At 39.6% G+C, this 20,327-nt stretch overlaps 2 protein-coding genes across 2 annotated transcripts; both read right to left on the bottom strand.

Annotated features, from left to right (window-relative positions):
* Nucleotides 1-556: 556 nt before the first annotated feature.
* PPDPFL (pancreatic progenitor cell differentiation and proliferation factor like) lies at nt 557-4,703 on the bottom strand. The gene is made up of 4 exons (XM_047074397.1): nt 4,649-4,703; nt 2,515-2,592; nt 2,306-2,412; nt 557-709 (listed from the first exon to the last, which is right to left on the bottom strand). Exons 1-4 carry the CDS (start codon nt 4,701-4,703, stop codon nt 557-559), a joined length of 393 nt encoding a protein of 130 aa, XP_046930353.1.
* Nucleotides 2,908-3,091, bottom strand: LOC124507479 (small EDRK-rich factor 1-like). The gene is given in 2 exon segments (XM_047073815.1): nt 2,908-3,013; nt 3,015-3,091. Coding segments are annotated over 2 exon segments (183 nt in total).
* Nucleotides 4,704-20,327: the final 15,624 nt, after the last annotated feature.

The raw sequence follows: 20,327 nt of genomic DNA, 5'->3' as shown, positions 1-20,327 counted from the left end.
ATCATGATTTTCCATATTGTTAAATATTATTTAAAATTATGAAATTTAAAGTCTACACAATAACCAATTAGTTATATATATACAGTGATATATTTTTCAAAAATGTTTAATGTTTATTTATTTATTTTGAGAGGCAGATAGAGAGAGAATCTCTGTACTGACAGCATAGAGCCCGATGTGGGGCTCGATCACACAAATCATGAGATCATAATCTGAGCCAAAATCAAGAGTTGGACGCTTAACCTCCCGAACCACCCAGGTGCCCCTGGAGTAATCTATTTGTAACAGGTGATGTATCTATGGGTGTGTTTTCTATTTCCAATGTTCATGATTAAAAGTACAGTTTTGCAACCGTTCCCTACATTTGTGAGTACAACACCCTTCCGACCATCGTTAGGCACAAAGCTTCACTTTTAAGACATAATCATTTGACAGACATATAAAGAGTCTAAGAATTTTTTGGAAAATTAAGAATAACAACTTTTAAACACTCTTTGAAAAATCACATGGGTAAGGAAAAGTTTATTTCATACAAGTCACTACATTTGAAGACTCGTTACTTTTCAAAGCCACACTTCTCGATAGTCTCCACGTTGCTGATGCCGCTTGCACAATCGTCTGTGTTTTGAGGAAACTGCCTAAACTTTCGCTGTCTGGGTGTCTGCAGATCCTGTCTGGGAAATGGGAACTCCAGCAGGTTTCTGTCTTCCTATAATGAAGGAAAGTCACCTGGAATAGCTTAGTACTGAAAGGTGTGCTTCACAGATACAGCAGCTCAGCAGGCAGGATCTTCTGGATCGTCAGAATCAACTATGAGAGCTGCGTAAAGTGGTGAGATACTACGACGGCGTTCACCGAATTGCTACACACAAAGAGCTGAGAAATGCTTACCCGTACATTACATTGTCTTTGTAGTCAAAGTAAAGTGGAAAAATAAATGAAAGTTACCTAGATAATTCAAATTAATATACTTGGTAAAGAGAGTAAAAAATACATGTTTTCAACAAGCAGCCTCATTTGATTTCTCTGTCTTTGATTTTTAAGTGTATCAATATATAATTGATTCTATTTCAAATTTATCGTATGTAAAATATTCATCAAAATCTTTATATATTAACATTAGGACCCATGAAATCCATTATAATTTACTCTTTTTATTCCGTCTAGTAGCTAGTCATAGTCAAGTGTCTAAAAAAAAATAAGTATTTTAGAACCCATTAGAATAAAAACTATACTACTCAGTGTGTTAGAGTTCAAAATGTGTAGAAACACTTGAACGCAAACCCACCAATTCAATCTCCTATTTAGAAATTGGTGCCAGACAGAGGCCAATGAAAACCAGCAGTGGGACTAAAGCAGGTTGTCTAGGACAGCAATTAAATCATTGTTTTTCTGTTTGCTTTGTTAAGGTTGTATCTGATAGTTTTCTCCATTGGAAATTTACTAATTTTCCTCTTTGTAATTAATAAGTATTTTGGGGGAGACACTCTGAGAAGACCTAATTTTTCATACTGGTCTCCATTTATTTTAGCATCCATGGATAATCTTTGCCTGGAACAATTATTGTTGTAATATATGTCAAATGGTAATTCTCTATTTCCATCATTCTTTCTACATTTATTAATTAGAATTCTGCAATAAAGAGCTTTCCCTTCTCCCTCATTTGTTCATTTAATTATTTATGTATATCAATGATGATGAACAGATTTTATCTTATTCTACGGCAATTACCTGTTACTATCTTTATTTTGTTGCTGAAATTGTCCCAGATTTGGCCAATTGGTTCCTGTGTCATTTTGACATCTACGTCATGTTTTGAGCCTTTCTTTCTCTTTCACACCATAAGATGGGCCAGGCTCATTTTTTTTTCCTTGTCCTTTCCTGTCTGGAACCAACTATTTCTCCAGGGAGCCATGTTTCCTTTTCACTGGAGTAGATAATTGTTATTTGTTTCCTGAAGGTATCAGAGAAACAAATTTAGAACCTTGCCTCTGATTCCCAATCTATTTTCCCTAAACCATGGTAGAAGTTGGCACATGGCTTTTCAATTTCTCTTCAGTGACAGTATTAGAAAGAGTACTGGTGATTTGGCTGACTGTTAACAAAACGGGGGGGGGGGGGAGGGGCAAATGTCTTATGCATCTCAAAACCTCAAGTATGCTTTAGAGTGAAGCCTTCACCACTCTCAAGAAACAACTATGCTTTATCTTGATTGGTTAACATCATAATTACCACCTACATTTATATTGTTTCATGTAAGAGCAAATACAAAACGTTTATCAGAAAACAAACAAACAAAACCTACAACGTACCTACTGGCAGACAGGTCTTTTCTTCTTACATCTGAAAGTTCCGGTTCAGAATGGAAAAAGGATTTAAACCACCAGTCGGATTCTGCCACTTTTGGTAACTCTATCAAATAAAGGTCATATTATCTCCTTACCAAACACATTTGAAAGATTAAAAACAAAGGAAAATCATGAGGATGACGCTGATAAGAAATAAATCAAATACCTTGTTGGGATTTGTCATCAGGTATGACGTTAACAGAATCAGAGCCGCTTAAAGAGCTAACTGAAGAAATGCTGGCCTCTGTAAAACAATCAGTAAACAAAGAAAGAATTGGCAAACACAGATATATTGTTTATGCATAGACTCTGAAGTAGCAAAGCAGCATGTTTTGAAATAATTTACTCCTGGATCATGAGTTCATGAATTAAAATTGATTAAATTGTCAATGAGTCAAAGAGACTTCCAGAAAAAGGCGTATTACTTTTTTTTTTTTTTAAGTGTAAGATAGTTTCGTAAGGATATGCCATAACATGTGACTGTTTGTGCTGGAAAATTTTGACCATAGAGCTTGCGATACACCTAGCTGGCATAGCACCCAGGTTTTCCAAAGAGTCATCATTTGTCTCTTGTCTGCATAGACTTTTTCTCATTAGTTGCCTTCTGCTTTAGCTGCATTATCTGAGTCCTTCTGCTCTCTTAAGACATGGTCAAGCTATCCTTGTCTTTTTCCCTTGTGAATTTCCCAGGATTTCTTTGTCATTTTCTGGAGGGCAAGTTCTGGTTGATTTCCATGGGTCATGCCTACCACCAGACCAAGCCTGGAAGGGAGCTACTGGGAAGACCAATGGACTCATAGCATGCTCTTACATTTTCTATTAATAAGGTATATTCCTTTCTATGGTGGATAACTCTGTCTATCAATCCCTCCATACATATAGATGTAGCATTTAAAATATAAAAGTCAGCATTTGGGGTGCCTGGGTGGCTCAGTCGGTTAAGCGTCCGACTTTGGCTCAGGTCATGATTTCGCAGTCTGTGAGTTCGAGCCCCGTGTCGGGCTCTGTGCTGACGGCTCAGAGCCTGGAGCCTGCTTCAGATTCTGTGTCTCCCTCTCTCTCTACCGCCGCCCCCCCCCCCCATGCTCTGTCTCTGTCTCTGTCAAAAAGAAATAAACATTAAAAAAATTTTAAATATAAAAGTCATCAATATGTTAGTATAAAATTAAGAATAAATATTGGAAATATTCTACATTAGAAATATTACATATTTAAACATCCTACAAATATTACATATCTAAATATTCTGCAAAAGTTAGATTTTCAGAAATAAAGGAATTATTTTTAATTTTTTTAACGTTTACTTTTGAGAGAGAGACAGAGCGTGAGCAGGGGAGTGGCAGAGAGGAAGACAGAATCCAAAGCAGACTCCAGGCTTTGAGCTGTCAGCACAGAGCCTGACGCGGGGCTTGAACTAATGAACTGCAACATCATGACCTGAGCTGAAGAAGCCAGACACTTAACCTACTGAGCTACCCAGGTACCCCAAAGGAATTATTTTTGAAGACTAAACATTTTATTTACTTTATCGTACTTGTATTTTAAACCTATAAGTCTTTTAAAAGATCAGAATATAAAAATAACTTCTATGGATATAATAACATTAAATAAATGGGCATAGTTTAAACATTTTGAAAAAAAACAAATCAATAGCCCTCTCCAACTTTCATCTACAAACAATCATTGAAATAAGAATTTTCTACTTGTGGACATATTTTTAATAAATGATCATTTGTTCCTGAAATGATCGTTTCATTCTATGGAATTTCTGAATTTTCTTTAATAAGCTACAATTTTCTATTCAGCTATGAATATTCACAGATGGGTAGATCAATAAAAATCAAACTGGCCAAATAGAAGCTGACCTATTATCCATAGCAGAATATGGAAATTTAAAAAAGCCTTCAAGCAGAGTCATGCTATCCCTTCTTTTCTCAGGAATAAACAGTATTTTATTTATGTAAAATTATCAGCTTTTAATGTATCCTATCAAGTGTACGATACATGAAATTAAAGCAATTATGAAATATGCACTTATTTTCACTTATTTTAAGAGTTAATGGTTGCATCAATGTGATATAATATAACAGAGTTAAAACAAAGACATAAACCTTGACAATATTGATTCGAGAGAAGTCTGGAACGAGTTCTATTCCCATTTTCCTCACTGTCACAAACAGTCATCCAGTCTTGTTCCTTAAATTCTGACCAGGACATGACACATAGGTTAATAACATCCCACAAACATCACCTTAAATCACATCCTCTAGGAGTATCCTCTAGGGATGATACTAACTTACTTCGATAATACTGATTTCTGGCCAGCAGGCAACCAATGGAGGGAACTGACGCCATTCTTCTCCCTGTAAACAAGCACCAGTGAGACTTTAGAACAGTGACAGGGGAAGAGAGGACGTTAATCACATGAGACTTCTTTTCTTTTTTTCCATATATATATATATATTTTTTTTTGCAAAGCAACATAATTTACTGTGTAATAAATATCCGATAAGAAAAAGTTTACACAAAACCGTAATCAAATATACTACAATAAGGCAGAAAATGCAATGTGTATATTTGTTTGGAAAAGCAAGAAATACTAGATATCCAACTACAAACAATGCCCACAACTTATTCCATCTGAAACAAACCTAAAAGTTAGAGTAAAAGTGTTAACACAGCCACGAAATAGTCACTCACCTATTTTCTCCAATTTGTTCTTTTGAAATAAACGTGTTTTCAGGTTTCCTGAGAAAACACACACGGAAAGAATGGTAGTGATCCAGGAGGGACTGAGTGCCTCAGGCCAAGAGCACTCTGCAGGGAAGGTGGGTGTGCTCTGGGACCCCCGGGAACACCTTAGATTTGGAAGGCTGAAACCTGAGCTGTGGCACAACAGAGGGAGGCGAAGCTCTCCGCCCGTCTGCCCTTGACCACGTCAGTGTGCCAACTGGGGCTGCAGGCAGCAGGGACTGACTCTGTAAGGTCATAGCTCATGACTGCTGGTCTCTGCGGGGCAAGAGGTGATGGCCGTGCATCCTCTCAGCCTTCCATTTGATCTCACACTTCTGGGGGAAGCACTACGCTGGGCTTTGCGGGGGGGGGTGGCTGTGGGGGCTATGGGGGGCCACCCCAGCCAGGCTGCAGGCCAGCTGATGGAACTGTACATGCCCACAGACACAATGATGCAAAGCAGAGCCACAAGAAGAGCTCCCCGAGTCATTGAAGTCCTATGGGACAGGACGTGCGCTGCTGAAATTTATGGGCGGTCCATTAGAAGCTCAGTGAGAATAAGACAGACATCATGGGTGATGAGGGGAAACCAGTGACTCCATGACATGGTAGCAATATTATTCACTCATTCAAAATCTGTATTTATATTCTAATTTTACTAATGTCCGTTATGGGAACTGTTTTGCCATTTCACAGACTCCGTTTTTCGTGAATCAAATCGTGGCTCCCCTTTTCACTTGGGCGGGGGATTCTCAATCACTCTTTCAATTTATTGAGTAGCTATTTGTTTCACCAGCTCAAACCACACAAAATTATTTGTGCCAGCTAGGTTCAAATACATTCAAAACACTTATTTTAGTATGCCACATTGGTTCTTTTTAAATGTCTGGTCCACCTGGTTATGGCTGCTTTATGTTGCTAACATTACTTACTTACGCCTTTTCTCTTTCTGTCTTGGTTAGTTTTGCTAGGAGTTTCCCTATTAATTGGATCTGCCAAAGAACTGTTTGTTCTTTTCTTTGTTTCTTGATTTTATATTTCATTATTTTCTTTCCTGCTTTTATTCTTCCTTTTACTGACTTTAGTATTATTCTCGTTGTCATTTATTTCAAAATATTTTGTCAACTGCCATTATGACATTTCTCGAATGTTTAATTTCAAGATGCTTTTCTTTTTCCAAATCCATAAAAATTTCAAAATCTTTTAGTTTATTTCCAGACCCACTGTATTGTCAACAGAGAATGTTTCATTTTTATTCATTCTTTAAAGTCGTTTTTGGAGATGGCTTTCTGTGTATTTAAGAATAGTAGATACTCTTCATCCACCGCATGCAATCTTGATTTCGTAAGTGTCTATTAGGGCGTGTTACTTCACTTTGTTAAATTACATACTTACCAATGTGTTCCTGCTTGATCTACTAGTTTCTAGTATGACTGCATCATTGAATTCTATCATTTTCAGTTTCTTAGGTTTTGAAGCTATGTGAATAGATGTATACAAAATCACGATAGTATCTTCTCGGTAGATCTTGGCTTTTCTCTTCCTTTACCAGCACTAATGTTTTAGAAAACTTTCGTCATTTCCCCCCCTCCCCCGCCTTGATTTTTTCTTTTTCCCCCAGACTCCAACTGGTCTAGGATTAATTTTGCAGCACCAGCTGTTTTGAAAGTAACAGAAGGGTGTATTTCTTTGCATCCCTTCATTTTCAACTTGCTGGTTTGCTTCGTCGTGTAAAGCACCCTTTGGCCGTATTATTTTTTTCCTAATTTTACACACATCCTCTGTGTCACAATTATACTTGTTGTCTTTCTTAGCCTTCGGTTTCTTGATGAGTTTTGAATGTGTGTTTTCAGGTTCACTGTGAGTGGGAGTTAACTTGTATTGTTCTCTCCCTCTGCATCACACCCCCTGACTACACCACTGCCCCTGTCCTGGTTAGCGGTACCGAGGTTTTACCTACCTGACTCGAGTTTTTGTATTTTTCTGTTATAAAACTACTCACATTTATAGAGGTATTTGTTTCTGTCACACATTAGTATGTGAGTTCCTCAAAGGCAGAGAATACTCTATTCATTTTTGCTTTAGCAATAGCCAGCACAAAACCTGATACATGTAGTAGTTCTTGTTCTAGAAATCTGACAAAACCAACATATTCCTCCTGTGCGTGGTCATGAGGATTACGCCTTTTGCTACAAATTTAAATGTCATAACAGGGCTCAGATTTCCATGCTATAACTGTGACATAATAGTAATTTTTACCCAATTGTTTTCTGACTTACTTTTTTTGAATATCTATGCATTAAGTTAGTTTAACCATAGTTTCATTCAGATTTTGTCCTAGATTTAAGTTATGCTGGGGTGCCTGGGTGGCTCAGTCAGTCAAGCATCCTTCTTCGGCTCAGGTCATGATCTCACAGTTCATGGGTTCGAGCCCTGCGTCGGGCTCTGTGCTGACAGCTCGAGCCTGGAGCCTGCTTCGGATTCTGGGTCTCCCTCTCTCTCTGCCCCTCCCCCGCTCATGTCTGTCTCTCTCTGTCTCTCTCAACAATAAATAACATTAATTTCTTTTTTAAGTTATGTTAACATTTTTCTTTGATTCTACCGAGAGAATGCCCGCCCAAGTGTGAGGACACACTACAGGCCAGCATGGAAGCTGGAACTGTCATTTGCAAATTTCTGTTCAGGAAGTCGAAAGACGCTGGCAAATGACTCTTCGTAAAGGGAAGAGAAAATAGATACAAGAACAAAAAAATAAGAAGTACTAATTAAAGTCAACCGCAACCTTTGTGAAAGCTGATCTATTTATCACATGTAAGATACTATTACTCTTTCTAATTGTATTGACATTGAATGAAGCAGTAAGTGGGTATCAGATTGTTGTTTTGGAGAGCATGGGAATTTACGGTAAGAAACATGGTCATGCTTGTAGGTAATTTATCATGACCCTGTGCCATCACGGACAATTGACCAAGTATGCAGTATGAGATCAGTGTGTGGCCATTCTGGAAGACTTACATTGCCTATATCTAATTCCAGTCTGCAGTTACACAATATCTGAGTGTGCACAAAGATGTCAGGGATTTTAAATATGTAGTAACATCCAGAAAAATAAACATGCCATATTAAGCGTCGATTACTCTATGCTTAATAACTTGTACCTGCAAACAAACATGTGTATGAGGTGTTTAAAAAAAAAGGCATGACAGTGTGCGCTAAAATACCGTTTCATTTCATAAATTTGGTGGAGAAAATGACCAATAATTAGTTACTGAATATCTCTGGGCCTTCCACATATAAAATGGAAATAAGAATATGTTAGTTTATTTGAAATCCAACGCAGTTTTGGGGCGCCTGGGTGGCGCAGTCGGTTAAGCGTCTGACTTCAGCCAGGTCACGATCTCGCGGTCTGTGAGTTCGAGCCCCGCGTCGGGCTCTGGGCTGATGGCTCAGAGCCTGGAGCCTGTTTCCGATTCTGTGTCTCCCTCTCTCTCTGCCCCTCCCCCGTTCATGCTCTGTCTCTCTCTGTCCCAAAAATAAATAAACGTTGAAAAAAAAATTTAAGAAAAAGAAATCCAACGCAGTTCCAAACTATATAATCCAATTGTTTGTTTAAATTTCATGTCTGCCTGAATTATGTACAGTCTATGAGGCAATTATCATGGTTGTACAAAATAGAAACCAATTCCAAGTACAAGCAGAGAAATGAGTTATTAGGAGAAGAGTCGTCAGTTCCTAAAATCAGTAGGAGACGTGGAGAGGTGTGGTCTGAAAAGCCAGGTCATCCAGTGCAATCCTGGGAGCTGGGCAGTGAAGGACCTGAGTGGGGGTACAGCAGGAGGTGTCCTCAAACTGAGTTTCCATGCTGCGAGGACCTAGAATTGCCACAGCCACACATCCCAACAGCGGCTGGCCTTCCCCGACAATCCCTCCAAACAACAGGCATCCCAAATGCAATGTGCCTTCTAACAAGCGGTGTGTTTAGCCCCTCATGGAGAGTGTTGGTGACTTCTGCCTAAGAAGGGGAACCGTAAGAACAAAGTACTGTGGCACGTTCACCAGAGAATCCTACCCCCATGTGCCCCTTAGGGGGATAATGAGGGTCCGGGGTTAGGAGTGCCTTTTCTCACTGGCCCTTTGCTCATAAACTTTCCCAACAAATCCTATTTCTCAACACATACCATGAAATGTTTGCACACACTGTCCTGAGAGGTATTTACTACCAGAAAGCGGCCCAGAAGGAATCGGGCTTAGAAGGTGGCAGGAACTAAATATTCTTCCCTTAGCTACGACCAAGTCTCCAACCCAAAGCGCCCAGTAGAACTGATCCTGTCTAAGTCTAGGTCATGTGCTGACATCCAGCTACATAGAAACACAACATATTCTTGCAGCAAAAACTGCTAACTGCACTTTAGGAACTATTCTCTCCTTTCTTTTTAGTGTTTATTGGACATGGTCCACCTAACTGAAGACTACATTTCTCAGCCTCCCTTGCAGCTAGGAATTAGTGTGGGCCAGTGAAATGTGAAAAGGGAGTGGTCCGTCCTCAAGGTCACCTCCTTAAAGACCAATCCACTTGCCCTGGACTTCTAGCCCAGAGGTAAGAGGTCACAACTCACGGGGTGGCACAACTGTTCTTACATCAGAATGAAATGAAATTCTTACGTGGTGCATCTTGTTACTGGTATTCAATTTACACTGCACACTGACCCTTCAAATCCCTCTGACTTCTGTAGTGAGTAGTACAGAGTGCTGGATCCCCCACACGGGAGGGGTCCCCAGATGCCACGATGCCAGGAGCAAAGACTGAGCTTACCAGTACGCTCCACTGTCCCTATTCCTAACATGCACCTTGCTTTATGGAGCAGTTTTCATCTCACCCACCACGGGCTCTTATTTATACTGTGTACCTGACTTACAAGTCTTCCTTTTCTGCTCTCTTCCCTGACCCCTTGAAGCAAAGGAGAATTAATTTCAATGACTTCCTCGTGTCTTGTTACTACTGGGTGGGCTAATGAGTCACTTGCCAGTTACGCAAATAGTCAAACATCTTTATGTGTGTGTGTGTGTGTGTGTGTGTGTGTGTGTGTGTGTGTGTATCAATCCAGGTCTTGATACTTCTTTGCTTTGGTCCACATTCACCCTGATCAGTCTCCAAACATTAGTCACAATGTGAAAACGTGGATTGATCACTTCTTAATAAGCCCTGGTCTTGATTCTTGAGGTTCCCCCCACCGTCCGCAAAGCCACTGGGCAGGTGAGTATTCTCTATCTGTGGTCGCCAAATCTGTGAGAGCAGTAATTAGATCCTTTCTGAGCACTATCTCACAGACAGGAGAAGATGGCTTGCATTCTTGGTGCAAAGACCATTTCTCAGTAGGCTCTATCTTTAGGATTCTCTTAGTCGCCAGTTTTCAAAAGTCGCTGTCAGTCGACTTCTGATAGTAAGGCATCTAAATAAAAAGTCGTCTTCTGATAGTAAGGCATCTAAATAAGCAAAATAACTGGCAGAACTCCCCAAGGCTCAGCACCCTGCATTCTCCAGGACTGGAAGGATGGAGTCTGGAGAGCTTGGGAGGAGACTCTCAACAGTTGCTTCATCAAATGCTTTCTTCTTCCTAAATGTTGAGATGTAGGTAAGCAAATACACCAAAAGTAATAAATATGCTAGCGCCTAAAGGACTTGCCTTCCATTTTCTCTTGGTTTTATGCTTTGAGGCAGGGACAAATATTCATGATTATCTAAGTCAGTGTTTCTGGCTTGTGACTCCTATGCCTGCTGAGTTAGGTACTTTCTGTCCGTAATGACCAATGTAACGAGTACTTGCAGCCATAGGAAACTGTTTGGAGACATGAACACACTTTCTCTTTTGTGTCTTCCGTAGCATCTGTAAGGACAACAACAACAACAACAAAATCATGGGATTTATTTTTTTTTAATTTTAGATTGTAGATTAGATTTTATTTAAATTTTAAATATTAGATCAAACTCCTAAACATCATTTGTCTTTGCCATAGTCTAATCGCTCTCATTTCCCACAAATCCCAAATCTAAGTACAAGGAGGCTGTGTATTTTGATATGCAAAATATCAAATACTGATATTTTGATGTTTTGATAGGATCTTTGATACCAAGATCCTAATCTGAATGCATGGAGTATCTGATGATCTGACTGTAGGTGTCTTAGGCTCTGTTCTTAGGAAAACATGTGCATCCACATCAGTTTTACTAGAGACTCCTTTCCCCCCCAAACCCCAAAAGAATGAAAAGGGAGTGGTGAGAAAAGGTGCCCTGTGAACTTGCCTTGACAATTTCATGAAGAAAATAGGATGGCACTTCTACGTTGTTCTTAACTGAAGTGAGGCTCCAGGCCTTTGCTCTTGTACATTGATGAGTCTCTGAATGTGGGCTGCCCCAGGGGGACACGTGCCAAGGGAAGGGTGAGGGTGTGCTCAGTTGACAGAGACCCCTGGAGGACAGCTGCAACTCACCAGCAGCGAGAAGTCATGGTGGCTGGTGATAAGCACCTTTGTCCTGAAGGGAATCTGGGCAGCGCGGCCAGGTCCCCAGATGCCACCCTTTGCATTGCTTGAGTCAAGTGCTTTCAAGAGTTTGGGGACACCTCTTTGGAGTCTCCAGCAGGTTTCTTTTCCTGAGAAAATCGAGGAGAGGAAGGTGAGTGGAATGTAGTGTAATCCCTGCCAACGCAGCTGGACTTCAGTCACATCAGATAGCTATGCTCCCACCCTTTACTGTCCATCTTGCATTTCTCTGACTCTTGGCTAGCACCTCTGCTAGTCCAAATGACCTAACCTGGAAGGCTTCACAAATCTTCATCTCTGAGTTTCAAAAGCCACTGCTCATTTTGCCCTTCTTAAGCTGAGGATGTTTGTGTGGGGAAGGCACGTTCCCTGGAAAGACCTATTTTTACGACTGGCTCCTGGACCTGAGCTCATGAAATGTTCCATTTCATAAGAGTGGTTTTGCATTTCCTTGGCCTGGAGCCAAGCTGTGCCAGTTGTCTAGAGGCTTAGTCCTAACAATGTGATTTATGGCGGTCTGGGGTTTCAGTAGCTGAGGTAAATCATGCAGGGGTCATATGCCCACACGACTGATTCTCATTAAAAACCCTGGACTCCAAGGCTGAGATGGGCTTCCCTGACCGGTAACACTCCACACATGTTGTCACATCTTTACTTGGGGAATTTAGTATGTTCCAAGTGACGCTGTGGGAAGAGACTCCTGGCAGCTTATGCCTGGTTTCTCCAGACTTATACCAACCAGGGGAATTTTGGAAGTCCATCACCATCTATAGGATCCAGCTGGTTTCTAAAGGGGCCAGGCAAGTAGATTAAATACATATATGATGGCGACCACCACTCATGCATTCTTCGTATCCTTACAAGTAGAATTAGTATCAGCCACTCCTCCCAAGGAACAATTTTAAAAGTTCAGTATCTTAGCCATTGTGTGTGGGGGCCAGTTTTGGAGACTTTTACCTGGCCTTTCCCACCAGTAACTCCTATACCGGGGGATAATGACCACTATAGTCGTTCTGCCAACCAAGGAAAGACATTGGGCCCAGTGGACAAAGCAAGTGTGGCCTGGACCTGGGTCAGGGCTCTGCTAATGATCTAGGCTCTATACCATCCACTCTAACAAGGATGTCATGATGATGTTTCTTATTCCTGAGAATCAACTTCAACATAGTACTTTTGTTCAGAAGTCCTCAACATGTCTATATATTCCCATCCCATGGTGTGTGAATGGCCCTTAGGTCCCTTTGGGGAAGACCTAGAGGGCTTATTTCCAGATACACACTCCATGTTACAGGATCTTAATTCATGGAAACGCAGCCCTCCTTAGATCAGTGAGTTCCAGATATGAGAACGGTCTAGGATCCAGAAACTAGAGTGCTGTTAGGATCTTTGGCTTTATCTTAATTGTACACATTACGCAATCTTCCTGAGATTAATCACCTATATTGGCCTTAGGAACACCGCGTTATACAAGCCATCTCACTGTAGGTCAGGCTCCCTTTATGGCTACTCTGACCTTACCACCTATTCTGATATTTGCACTCACCGAGCTTCTCATGGTTAAGTACCATAACCTGGCATCTTTTGGGGAATCTGGCTATTCCCATTGCAATTAGTGAGTCACATCTATAACATCACCGTTTATTCTGAGTCTTGAACTATAAAATCCTCACTGTGCTTCTCAGTGAATCTGGTGCTTCTCTCTCCAATGTTCTCCTCATTTTGTGAAAACAGAGTATCTCCAGGAAAATGTAATCATTTTGGGTCTTCTGACCTTAAGTAGGATATCTACTCTAGCATGACCATTTCTATCTCAGCCATCTTCCACGGTGATTCTGGAATTCCTATTTACTTTGTTGTTATAGCAGCCCTAGCAAACAAATACACAGGACAACTGTTAAGATGTATACCAATGGTGAACTGGGACAGAACACCAGTGGACAGGGATGCATTAGTATCCATTGTTGCTTCCAAGAATCAGCCTGGCAACATATTGACATTGTAAGATGGTCTTTCCAGGGTGTTAGATCCTATATTGTGAGCAAAGTGACCCTTATCAATAAACTCTCCCATGAGCCACCTTGACCCAGCACCATAATGCCCAGTGCCATTTGTATTCACCGAGGTACATGTTGGAAAATCCTGCAGCTCCTTTAGAATATACTTCCTTTGCACTTAACATTACCTTCAAGCAAAAAAGGAACTCTGATTTTAATAAAGAAGAGTTGGCCGTTTCTGCAGACACAGAGGTTTTGGGACAATCTTGGCAGTTGACTATGTTTTTTGTGCATTGGCTCAGATGTCCTTATCACAAATCTCAGTGTCTGTTTTGTTTGTTTGTTTTTTGTTTTGGTTTTTGGTTTTGGTTTTTGGGTTTTGGTTTTTGGGTTTTTTTTTTTTTTTTTTGCAACTGGGACTGTTTTGTTTGTTTGTTTGTTGCTTTTGTTTTTTGTTGTTTTTTGGTTTTTGCTTTTTTGGTTTTTTTGCAACTGGGATCCTGGCCTTGAAGAAGCCAACTTACCAAGGTCGAGAATTCAATCTTCTTTCAGTTCTCACCCCCTTGGAATTAAGTCTTAGAGACTTACCCTCAGTTTTTTTCTGCCTTCTAGTTGCAGGAGAGAACAGTCCTTTCATATGCTGCCAGGTAGCCATCTGACTTCTTATCGTTCACCTGACATCAGTTAATAATCTTTGCCCTCCTTTTGCAGATTTCCTCCAATGCGTCAGTGATATTCAGCTACAGACAGCTCAGCCCATGCATGGCCTTATTAATCGCTACTTCCTCTGACCCTCTCAGACACCTGAGATGCTGCAAATGCTAACGAATCCCCTTCCACTGGTATCCTGTCCCAGTTCACCATTCGTAAGCATTTTAGCAGTTGTCCTGTGTATTTGTTTGCTAGGGCTACTGTAACAAAGTGTTAGGAACTGGGTGGATTAAACAACAAAAAATGTATTTTCTCACAACTGTGGAGCTCGAAGTCTAAGACCAAGGTGTCGCCCACTTGGTTTCTTCTAAGGTCTCTCTTCTTGACCTGTAGATGGCTGTCTTCTCTCTACATCTTCACACGGGCTTCTGTATGTATCTGGGTTCTAATCATCTCTCTACCATGTTAGATTAGGGTCCCACACTAATGACCACATTTGAACTCGGTTACCTCTTTAAAAGCCCTATCTCCAGAGTAGAATCATATTCTGAGGTCCTAGGGTTTAGAACTTCAATTTTGGGGTAGGGGGACACCTGGGTGGCTCAGTTAGTTGAGTGTCTGACTCCTGATTTCAGTTCAAGTCATGATCTCATGGTTCCTGAGATTGAGCCCACATCAGGCTCAGCACTGACCGCAAGAAGCTTGCTTGGGATTCTCTCTCTCCCTCTCTGTCTCTGACCCTCCCCCGCTCATACCCTCTCTCCCAAACTAAATACATAAACATTTAAAAAAGCCTTCAATTTCAGGGGAACACAGCTCAGCCCATAACAAACTGCTCAGAGCATGCTAGGTACCACTGGCACTCCACCCATCACCAATGACAGGGGCCACATTGTCAGCCAGCTGAAGGGTGATCCAGCTCCAAACTCTCAGCTCTGCTATCATACTGTCTTTGGCTGGGTTCCCTGGGAAGCAGACTCTGAGATGCACTTGGCAAGGTTTATGGGGCATGCCAGAGGGAAGCCTTGAACATCATCTGTTCAAACCATCTATCTCTTCATCAATTACATTACAGTAACGCTCAGACACCTCACTAAATAGAAGCAAGATTTTAAACACAAATTGTATGCTAAGGATCAAAATTTTAATCTTGGACATGAATTATCCATTTCATTGAATATCCTGAATTATATCAATTTTGATTCATCTTTACCCATAAATATGAGCATTATCATTGCTGGAAGGTGACACACATAGTTTCTGACATAAAATTTCACACACTGAAGTCATCTTTTCACTGATCACTTGACTAAACTTACACAAAACAATTTCTTATTCAGAATTGAAACCAGACAAAATGAGCTTTAGAAATAGAGACACAAAATGCATTTTTAATAGCCTCTTGTAATTATCAAAGAGCCCAAATCAACCCATATTGCTACAAGCATTCGATTGTACATTATTTATCTGAAATAAAAATTTTAAATGAGATCTACATATAAAAATAAGGAGTAGTTTTAACAGTGGTGTTAGTTTATTATACTTTTCATTCTTTATGCCTAATTGAGGATATAATTTTCAAGTAGGGTGTTATTTCACTATCATCCTTGTGTTTTTGGGTTTTTTTTTCTCTTATGGAAATAAAGACTGCTGAACTTTCAGATTGAATGTTAGCGTTTATAGATAATCCAAAGCTCAAGATGGAGTTTGAACTTCAGCCCAGGGAAAGCCATGTATCTTGATGAGTTTCATCACAAGAAAGGAAGCGGAAAAAATTACCTTTGGCAGAATCTTCACAAGTTATTGCCAGAAACCATAGAAAATTCACTTGTATTGCAAATCCATTATGATATTATAAAATCATTTTTTTATAATCAGGATCAGTAGTTCAAGGTAATTATATAGTTAACTATAGAAAGATATAAGCAATTAATGTCACATTAATCATAGACCACTTTTCTAAAGTATTATTATGTTTATCTGTATTTAAACACATATACTCAATTACAAAAACATGCAAGGAGATAGGGAATTTTAGTTGCTTCTATAGTAAATGTTTGTAAAACAACAATTTTAGTTACAATCCAAGGAAAATATTGGTAAAACATTTGCTAAAAACAGAGTTATCTCAATATATGGCAAACCTTCTATCTATGCATATATAATACTGAACTCAAAGATAAAATTGAATATTCTTTCATGATTCCACACCCATTTCAAATTATTGGTGAATGTGTACAAATATTTTGGGGTTTTATTATTTCTTGGCTAAGCCATATTTTCCTATGTATCCCCTGATAGGGGGATACATACAACCCCTATGTATTCCCTAATGTATCCCCATCTTCTGCTATGACCACCTTACCCTTATCCCCACTTTATTTAGAGTCATGAATATTTGGCATTTTCCTCTATTTTATCCTACCTTCCTGTTGCAACCCTGAACAACATGGCAGATATCTGGACCTAGAGGCTGGGAGCGAGATAATAACACTGGAAGGCAAGTGTAAGAGTAAAAGAGTGCGACAGAAAATATAGCCATCTCTCCTGCAGTGTTTTCATTCACATTAAAGCAGGGAGAGAGGACATTCCCATTTCCGTGGAACGTGTCCATTTCTGTTGAAGCCCTAATAACAGTTCAATCCCCATCATTATTCTGACTGCGCAACATAACACGTCTCAGGCACAGTGGAGAAGCAGAAGGAGCATCCCTGGCGTTATGTTGTTTACGGTCCAATTGGTGGAGATTATTCACACAGAGACCCTCAGAAAGAAGACCCATGGGAAGGAAACTGCAAGTGGTGAAAGTAGCTTTCAGGGTGCTGAGGAGGGGGCAGGAGGGAGTCTCAGGGTGGACTGGTGCCTTTTCTTGTGGTGAAAGAGAAACCTTTGCAACTGAAGGATTTTTCAGATGTCCCATTGCAAGCAATGTGCTAACCATAAAATATGGAGCTAAGGTAAATAAAGTGCTTCGGTCTTTGTCATATTAGTATTCAGACTGCATTTAAGTTGTAATTAAAACACATTTTTCTCTGAATGCACATTTAATATGCTCAGTCAGATTGATTAAATACCCCCAGCAAGCTGATCTTTCACTCTTTGGTTTCCAAGATGGCATATGCATTGATTCAGTATCTCGCTTGTGATGTGTTCACCGTCTTCATCTCTCACATATTCCAAATGAGGACCTTCAAGCAACAGAAGAATGTCTAAACACAGAATTTAAGTAACACATCATAGGATCGCAAATTGCAATAAATGATGTATCATATACCCCTTAATTATAAATTGTTAATCCTTTTAGTAAGACAATTTACATTTCACAGAATTGGGGAAAAAATGCAATTCACATTTCAGGATTGATAGGTAGAAATCAGTTTCCAGGTAGATCTTTGAGTTCGTCATATAAGGCAAGACAAATGTCCTTGAATTTAATCCCCACGATATACAATTTTCATTTATATCTATTGGTAAAGAAGGTTAATGAAATTCAGAAGCCAGTCCATTTGGTCTGGGTTTTGTCTAAATGTGCTGGGGTAAGCAAGATAGCAAATCAGTCCCCCCACGCCTTCATTTCTTCTTGTGAAAATAGAGCTATTACAATTTAAATATCTTCCAAGGTGTTATATATAGGAATCTTTAAATTATTGTATGCATTTGGAAAGCGTGACACGTTATACCACTTGTTACCAATTTAACCCAATTAGTGTTCTCCTTTTACTTTTAAATTAATCTCTAATTGTACATTAGACATCTGTGAAAGATCATGAACTATTTGCAGCCTCTTTTAGTAAATCCCCAGGGGGATATATCTCCTGGAGTTGGGTTACCAGAGTATATAACCACATTACAGGACGTGAATGGCTCCCTTCAGCGAACTTCATTAAAACTAACTTCCCTTCGTCGTTAAAATACAGTTTGCCTTTGCAGCAGCTTTTCTTGGTGAATGTAGCCCTTTTGTGAAGCATCCTACACTGAAATTTGAAATTTTATTTAGAATCGCTAACAAAATTAGCATATCTTTTCTGCAGTGCTTATGCTATCAAAACATATAATGAGTGCAAATTCCGTGATATTATTTTTATAAAAAATAGTCTGCAATGGGTCTAGAATAAATATAACAGCATCCACTCGTTCATATCTGGTGGGAATACCCTGAAAGAGTTTGTTTTAACTTTTAATTAATTAAATTTTCCATACAGGGGAGGAAGTGTTTATGATTTTTCAATGAATATTTATGAAAGCTCATTGTCCAAAATTCACAAGTCTTCATTCAGACTCAGAGAGGAGTTTATGAATATTTCATCAAAAACCAAGATCACAAAATGAACCACTTTGTAATTCTTTCAAGAGCCACAATAAACAATGTCCATGAATTAAAACCATGCATATGTTAGTAAGCAGGAGTATTTTTTTTTCCTTCTGAACATATATTACAAATGCCTACTTAGGATCAACAGTGCCTTAGATCCCACTCTCATTTTAGGAGCAGTATTAATGGCGCCACAACTCACACATATTATCAAAATCCTTCAAAAAAGTTGAGGGAAAAAGGCATAATTCCCAGACTGAGTTTACAGATAATAATTACCAAATCCTGAAACAGTAGTGGGAAACTAATTTTACAATCTAGAAATCAGGGATCCGTGCGTCGTCAAATGACAGACTAAGATTAGAACGCATTTTCCAACATGTAGTTCAAGGTAATAGTTATTTATAGTGTAGTTGCTATGCCTCAGGCACTTGCTGCTATTTTTATCTCCAAGAGTCCTGAGGACTTCAGGAATATTGACATTTAATGGACTGTCATATCCCTATCTACAATAGAATGGGAAGGCAGGGATTGAAATCTTAATTGAATTTTTATTAAATTTTTTTAATGTTTATTTATTTTTGAGAGAGAGAGAGAGAGACAGAGCATGAGCAGGGGAGGGACAGAGAGAGAGAGAGGGAGACACAGAATCTGAAGCAGGCTCCAGGCTCTGAGTTGTCAGCACAGAATCTGACACGGGGCTTGAACCCAAGAACTACGAGATCATGACCTGAACTGAAGCCAGACGCTTAACTTACTGAGCCAGTCAGACATCCCCTAAATGCATTTTCAAATAGACATCTGCTATTTACCATTCATGAGTATTAGTCATTTTTTTATTTGCTTTTGTTGTCCAATATCATGGATATTGTTCTACAGACATGCTGAAAGCCAGTATTCTATCTGTAAATTCTCAGTGTGCCTTGAATATTTGGGTTTCTTCCCACATAGACAGTATTCATTCATCCAAAGGTATTTTTTGAGTGTATACTATATACCAGGACCTAATGTGCAGATACATAAAGTTAATAACACGAAGTCCTTGGTCTCATAGACACTAATGAGCAAACACATTAATAATATAATTTCCAGGAGGGAATATGCTACAAATAAAATTAACTAAGCAGAAAGACTGTTGGGGGGAAACAGATTTAGGTATGGGCATGAGAAACAAGCTCTCTGAGGAGGGCTCCTTTGGGTGAAGTCTAAAGGAAGGAACAAACTCCTACATTATACCACTGTGAGGAAAATTCCAGACAGCAAGAACAAGTACAAATGCTCCAAGGAGAACAAAGCCTGGAAAGAGAAGGAAAGACCATTGTGGATTTAATTGGGTGAATGCGATGGAGAGATGAAGGGAAGCAATGGGAAATGCAATCAGAGAGGTGAGTGGAGACCAGTTCACTCATGAACTTGCAGGACTTGAAGAACACTGATTGTGCTTTACTGTAAACACGGTGGGGAGCTGTTTATAGGTTTTTAATAGAAGCGTGACATGTCTGATTTTCATGTGTAACAGCTGTTCTATGGAATAAAGACCGAAGTTGTCCAAGTAGAAACAAGTAGCTAAGTTAGAAGGTCATTGCAAATCTCTGAGCAAGAAAATAAGAGCACAGACAAAAAATGATAGTGCTAGAGCTCAAATTATATACTTTAACAGTGGAACTGGTAACATGTGCTTATTAGCATAAGGAGTAAGTGATAAAAAAAAAAAAGACTTCAAGGTCTTAGCAATCGAAGAACTGACAA

This window comes from Lynx rufus, unplaced genomic scaffold, assembly GCF_022079265.1.
Source record: "Lynx rufus isolate CCGP_SWC_20201006 ecotype Redwood Valley unplaced genomic scaffold, mLynRuf1.p SCAF_12, whole genome shotgun sequence".
Taxonomy (NCBI): Eukaryota; Metazoa; Chordata; class Mammalia; order Carnivora; family Felidae; genus Lynx; species Lynx rufus.
This window is presented reverse-complemented; position numbering and strand designations above follow the sequence as displayed.